We start from the raw sequence: 7252 nt of genomic DNA on the forward strand, positions 1-7252 counted from the left end.
TGAAGAAAATTTTAGCTCCAGAGAAACAGAGGGCTCTGCTTTCAACAAACGCGTATGACCAGAATCTCAGTTAAACTTAGTAAAATTGGAAATCAGCTTCATGAAACACGAAATCACCTTTTTATTTTTTGCGTTTGAAAGGAACGGTGGTTCGACATCTGACGAGGAGGAATTCTCACCCCTTTTTCATTTTATTCAGTACTCGTGACGTCAGAAACCTTAGTTATTTTTATATTGATATCTGCATTCCTAACTGTTCCAGACTGCCATGCGTTGGACGATGCATGTGTTCTTTTTGTGGACCTGGGTATGCTCAACCGAGGGAATCTCGGCCCATCTGCCCTGCGAGGAAACCACGAACCTGACGACAGTACCCCGAGAAATTAAGAACTGCAACCTGAGCTTTGAAAATGGCCATCTTCACGCTCTTTGTCACATTCTTGTCACGATGGATAAAGACTCTGAACCCCTGACTGCCCCGATAACGACAATGGAGCAACTACTGGTTTCAGAAGATACCCTTCGCACCGTGTCTCCGGGCTGTGCCCCAGTCTGCTTGTACCTCCGACAGCTACGATTGAAGAAATGGGACGATCTCCCTGGCAATTTAACTACTAGCTACGATCGCATCCGGATGTCGGAAGTTAACAAAGCACTGCTTTTTTTGGAAAAAGCGAAGATATTCATCCGCGAGATGACAGTTGACGTGACATTCGGCATGCCCATGCCGGTAGCTGTCGCCATGTGTGACAGCGACCGGGTCAACCAAAGCGGCATTTTCAACGTTCACAGCTTTTCTGACCCGTACCACTACTTATTCCCGGACAAGGATTTTGTTAGCGTTCTCGCAAATACCACCATGCCCTGGGACATTTTCTACGTATCCGCCGATGCAGCTATTACGATGATGGATATAATTAACGAAGTCCCCACGCATCTTTTAAGGGTTCTGGCATCCATATATATTAGGCATGTTAGGTTCTACCGATGTAATTTCCGCAACATCTCCTTCGACGACATTCCTCACATGAAGAGTATTCAGCATCTTGAATTTTCGCAATCTCCTATCATGACCGTTCATCCGGAGGCGTTTGACTGCATTCCTTCTGTTGAGAAAATTTCTCTGACAAGCACGAAGCTCCCCGGTATACCAGAAGCAATATTTTCTTTGAAAACACTGGCGTGTCTAAACATGTCTGACACAAATGTTCCTCCTGGACTGGAGTTTAACTTTTGGCCTGGCAGCAGTAATAGAAAGAGCAGTGCTGTGCAATTAATCACAAGTGGCAGCAACGTGACACTGTTACGTGATCGAGACCTATGTGGTTTCCCGAATCTGCTTGAGCTACACATGGACGGGTGCAACCTGAAGATTCTACAAGGCTCCCCATTTATATGCCTGAACAAACTGCAGTTTCTTTCAATGCGGGCAAACAAAATACCAGCACTCCATGAAGCTACGCTGGAAGGCCTGATAGGTTTATTACGGTTGAACCTGAGCCGCAACCACCTGACGGTCTTTGATGGCACAAATATACTCATTCCGTTGGTGTCTTTGCGAGTGCTTGACGTATCCTTCAACAGCATCGAACAACTCCGTGTGGACAAACCTCTCAACAGTTCCCCTGAAGTGCTTTTAGCCCCGCACAACAGGATAAAGAAGTGGACGCCGCCAATCTTTTCACGGATGACTGAACTAAAAATGTTGAATCTCAGCCATAATGAGCTAGCAAGGTTGGACAATGAAATGTTTCGCGACCTGAACGGCATACAGAACGTGAGCCTCAGCTTCAATCCCTGGGATTGCTACAGTTGCTACCTCAACAACCTTCACAACTTTCTTGACAATCACCAAGTGCAGTGCGCGGAGTGCGTAGCCTGCAGTGTTCCAGAGGAACAACAGGGATACCATGTTCGGAGCGTTGCATGGAGAGAGGAGGAGTGCGGACCTGTGGACTATTATCGCGTATACGCTGTTCCGGGGATATTTTGCATTATGTTTGCCGCCGTGCTTGTTTATGGCGCGTACAAATACCGCTGGTACTTCATGTATGTATCTTTGTGCCTTAAAGTTGGCATCAAAGGCTACAGGAGGCATGTTAACGCGGGGAATTACGCATGGGACGCTTTCGTATCCTACCATGCTTCTGACTCGGACTGGGTTCACGAAGTTCTGCTGCACAAGCTCGAATCGCCTCCCCTAAAGTTCCGACTTTGCGTCGCCGAGAGAGACTTCATACCAGGTATGCTGATCACCGAGAATATATGCCGAGCTATAACGCAGAGTCGCGTCTCCCTCTTCGTGCTGAGCCCTGCATTCTGCCGCAGCCGCTGGTGCATGTTCGAACTGCGACTCGCTCAACACCGGTTGTCTGACAGTGATCGTTACGAGGGTTTGGTTTTCGTCAAGAAGGAGCCAATCCGCGAAAATGATATGAGCAACATGCTGCTGTTTCTCACAAAATCAAGAACTTACATAGAAGTTCCCCCGTCAAATGCAACTGAGAGGCGCAAAAACCTTTTCTGGTTGCAGCTCCAAGCAGCTTTGCAGCGATAGAATTCTAACAGAAGCAATGATGTTAACAATAAAGAGATGGCAAATATACAAATTTGTCTCTGTTCTTGAGTCTAAAAATTTCCATGTATTCTTGTTTGTGTCCTTCATACCATTATCGCCCAGTTTATTTTACAGACCCATATATCTTGATTTTGTTTGGTTCATTTGCATACGAAGCATGAGACCAATTTAGCAGTGCCTTCTCAGTAATACCAATCTCACTTCACTCCCGTTTGAATTTCACTGTCAAATCCTTTACGTTCTACAGACCCGCGGTTCTGGAATACACGAACCGCGTGAAACACGAGGCCAACTGTTGCCGCTTTTTTTTCGCAACGAAACTACCCGCTGCAAAAAATTCTTATAAATTCACCCCTTCTATTCAGTTCATTTTGTTTAGGGAGCTAATTTTCCAGAGTAGGTTAAGCTGTGTCTGTCTGGCGGAATTAAGCAGGTCGTATACCTTTGGAATAATATGGATATACAATACTTACCTACAGTTGAAATTGAAGCTGGTAACGTCTTTACAACTGTTGTTATTATAAATCTAAAAAGCATACAACTTAAAATACCTAATGGAGGCATAGCGGTTGTGTGCATGGATGTTTCATATAGTTATCAACCTATTAGTAACCTAACCTTTATTCTGCTGAGCTTGTAGCCCAACACCGCTAAATCCCTAATAACCAGAAGGACATTTCTGTTAAGGGCACATGAAGTCTTGTAGTTAAACGTGTGCATTGTCAAGAGAGATAAATTGAAGGTAAGGCTATAATACGCGATCTTGCATTCTGTGTGGAGGGGGGATAAAAGAAAGGAAGAAAAAACAATAAAGCAAAGCATCGTTAGCCGATTGCTGTATTATGCCGCCAGGTTTAACAAAACACTAATGTGGCTTGCACATACTGAGTGAATTTAACGCTAAAATGAGATATAGGAGGCAAATTCAAGCACTAGCCCTTTCGCAGCCATTGTAGGTGCATTTTGATGATGAAAAGGTTTCAAAAGGGCACCTTCTCTCACATCAACTTGCCAGCCCATGTTCTGCATCGGCTGATATAATTACCGTTAAAAGACAGCCGGGCTAAGAAAATCTTCCTAGCCTACCTAACCTGAACAATCTCTCAGTGAACAAGGAAAACGCTTACAACTATTTTAGGATGTGAGGTTCATATAGCCACGGCTAAAACGATATTTTGAATGATGAATGGCATCAAAACACCGTATCAACCAGCAAGTCATGACTACGGTACGTAATGGGGTGAAGGCGAACACCCCATTGTGTTTGCTATTCTGCTAGAGATTACCAAGGGATTATTTCTATGATTATTCACTAAACAATCATATATAAATTCAAAATTATTAAGGTGAAAACTGCATCAAGACAAGATATTTCAATGCTCGCTGTTTTGTCGTTTACTGTGCTTGTTCAGAGTGTGCGTCAGGGGTCGACTCTCCCCTTTCCTAATTGCGGGTATTCCTCATTGTGATGTATATTGGGGTCACTGTTTGGCATGCTAGCTTCATAACCATTCCGGCTACTTCGAAGCTGCCCGCAGAAAAAGATGCGTACGAACAAAAATCGCAAGATGGCCAACAATTCTTGATTTGCCATGTTCCCCTTCCCCAAAAATAAAAAAAGAATACCCTGAGGAACAACACCTGTTCAAGCGTCTCTATGGCATGTTTGAAGCAAATCATAAATAACTGAACAGTAGTTATAACCAAAAGATACTTTCCGATGAAAACTTCAATTTGTAGAGAGCAAAGAATACCCCCACATATTGGTTAACTTTCGGCCAGTTTATAGCACTTCAGCCAGTTTGTAAAGGCTTGGTCACGCACGTACCCTTGCCCGTCTACATGCGTACAGAACTCGAACATGAGCGTATACACTACTAGAATACATTAGCGCATGCACTAGAACACGAGAGGGTGACCGATCCTGCCTTCCCCACCCGAACGCATGGGAACACACGGGAACACGGGAACACACTGCTTGTCCACATGGCAGAAGGAGCTCAGCAGTGAGGAGCAGTGCCCAGAAGAAGCATATTTTCCAAAAATGATACCTTTTTAAACTAGAGATAGAAAACTTAGCCATAGAGCCGCCAGCTCAGTCATCCTTTTTGAAGCGACTTCACATGCGTGAACTCCGCTGTTCCTTGATGGAATTACATGAGGCTGAAAGAGCTGAGGCCGGGACATTTTTTGATGAAATACAACTATGATTATAAAATATCGGGGAGCCCTTATTTGATCGGGGAGCCATCAACGGGAAGCCACCACCACGACGCGCATTTGGGGATGAACGGCAGTTAGCACTAGAAAAAGTTATAGTCGAAATTGAGTATGAGGGCCAAAGCTATTCTGATAGCCGCAGTATACTTGCAGCAATTTGTTCCCGTTATGAAAACAACTTTTTAAGTGCACCTGATTTCAATGTATTCCTGCAGCTTCTTCCTAAGCTCAGTGATGATGAGCGGGCTCTGGTAGAAGGACCAATTACGCTTGAAGTGAAAATGGCCATTTCAAACCTGCAAACTCATGAGTCACCTGGACCTGATGGCCTCACTTCGGAATTCTACCAAAAATTCTCAAGCGTTCTGTCCCGTGCCTTACTTGAAGTATTCACCAAGGCCTATGAAATTGACGTTCTGCCTCCCCGTCATGCAAAGGAATCGTATGACAGAAAAAGCCACCACCACAAGAAACGCCCAAAGAAGATCACAACAAAGAAGATGCAAGGCACGCGGGGCGGAGGTCATCGACACCGGCTACAGCACCGAGGTCTCGCGACCCCGGCACGAGCTTGCGCCGGCGACCAGCCAATGGGAAGCAGCCAGCGACAGCGGCCGGAGGGCAGTCACCATCGTGTGGGGGAGAACACCGAGAAGAAAGTGAAGAGAGACCGGAACGCTCGCGGCCGGGTGCCCTTACCCGGGCCACATCCAAGAGGTCCTTCACAACGAAACACCTGACGCCCTCTCCCGCAAGCAAGTTGTCTCGTCGGACATCGGCAGAAGGCAGCGACATTCCAAGAAAGCTGCGTCGGCTCTTCGGCGACGGGAGCTCGGAGCGCGTTGCCGTACTTTCAGCCACGAGATGTCACGCCCTGACTGTGTTACCGGGAAGTGAGAAGTGGGGGACCATTTCCAGTGACAAACACGTACATTCCATACTTTTGTTTGAGCGGTAACGTTTTGCCAATAGTTAGCCATGGTCACGTTTTGGTATTCTTACATCTCTGTATCTGTTTCTGTTGTGTGCATTTTGAGGGGTTTGGAGTAATAGAACTTAGTCTCACCGAATGTTTTTCGTTCTCTTATCATTATTGTCCCGAACCTAACAATAATTGGCGTCCGCGACAGGACGAGGCTAGTTCATTTGACATTCCCACAACATGCAACAAACACGTACTTTCTCTACTTTTTTTGAACTGTAACGTTTTGCCAATAGTTAGCCACGCTCAGGTTTTGGTATTCTTATATCTCTGTATTTGTTTCTGTTGTGTGCATTTTGAGGGGTTTGGAGTAATAACGTTCGAAAACAGCGCGGAAGACGCGACTGAGCAAGTAATAGACGACACAAGCGCTGACTATTACTTGCTCAGTCACGTTTTCCGCGCTGTTTTCAAACGATATGATGTACCAACAAACCCTTCAGTTCACCCTTTTGGAGTAATAAAACTTAGTCTCGCCGAACATTTTTCGTTCTCTTATTATTATTGTACTGAACCTGACACTCCCTCATTTTACCTAGGTTATAAAGTACTAATCCCCAAAAGTGACCATGTAGAAAAGTTGAATAGCGTAGGTGGCTACAGGCCGATATTTCTGCGTAACATGGGTTACAAGATATTTGCGAAGGTGCTGGCACGCAAGCTACAGGTTGTTATCACAAGTCTGATAGGTGCGCACCATATTTGTGGGTTTCAGGGGCGGAGCATTCAGGCGAAAATCCACATTGCTCGTTCTGTACTGGAGTGTGTATCTGATGGTGCTGTCCAGGTTGCGCTCCTTCAAATTGAACTTGTTGAAGCATTTCACAGGGTTAGCCATCCTTTCCTTTTTGCTGTTCTGGAGTCAGCTGGGCTTGGGGAAGCCTTGTATAAAGGAATATCTCTCTGTTACAGAAGCTGTACGACCAGGTTGATTATAAACCGCGAACTCTCTAGACCTGTTCCCGATGATGATGATGATTATGGGTGGATATTAATCCAACCATCATCCAACTTGGACAAAGAGCGCCAAAACAGTGGTTAAATATGAAAGGTGAGAATTTAAACGCTAAAATCAGTAAGCAAGAACAAAAGTAAAATCAATAAAAGATGGCTGGTGTATAAGGCCAGGTTGTGATCATGTGTGGTATGAAATTAGGTCTAAGAATTTAACTTCTGCTAAATATTTAAAAACGCGCTTGACAGAAAATGTAGGATTATCAGAGAGGAAAAACACTGGATGTAACGAGATGTGTTGTCTGTAAAGTTGGGTGAAGTTTTTCTGTCGTGTTGTATCGAGTGCTTTGCATTGGAGTAGTACGTGGATTACAGATAGGGCCTCTCCACACCCGCTACACAGGGGTCTTGGAGAACTGTGAGCAGGTGGGAGTGTGTTATATAAGTGTGACCTATCCGTAACCTAGCAAGGGAAACTTCAGTGTGTCTGTTGTGTGTGTCAGTCGTGTATGGTCCCA

General features: G+C 45.1%; 1 protein-coding gene across 1 annotated transcript; it reads left to right on the forward strand.

Annotated features, from left to right (window-relative positions):
- Nucleotides 1–267: 267 nt before the first annotated feature.
- Nucleotides 268–2588, forward strand: LOC144164005 (toll-like receptor 2 type-1). The gene has a single exon (XM_077694629.1). It carries the CDS (start codon nucleotides 269–271, stop codon nucleotides 2555–2557), a length of 2289 nt encoding a protein of 762 aa, XP_077550755.1. The 5' UTR covers nucleotide 268; the 3' UTR covers nucleotides 2558–2588.
- The last annotated feature ends 4664 nt before the right edge of the window (nucleotides 2589–7252 follow it).

The sequence above is a fragment of the Haemaphysalis longicornis genome, unplaced genomic scaffold (assembly GCF_048455015.1).
Source record: "Haemaphysalis longicornis isolate Haplotype H1 unplaced genomic scaffold, Haemaphysalis longicornis Haplotype H1 scaffold_13, whole genome shotgun sequence".
Lineage (NCBI taxonomy): Eukaryota > Metazoa > Arthropoda > Arachnida > Ixodida > Ixodidae > Haemaphysalis > Haemaphysalis longicornis.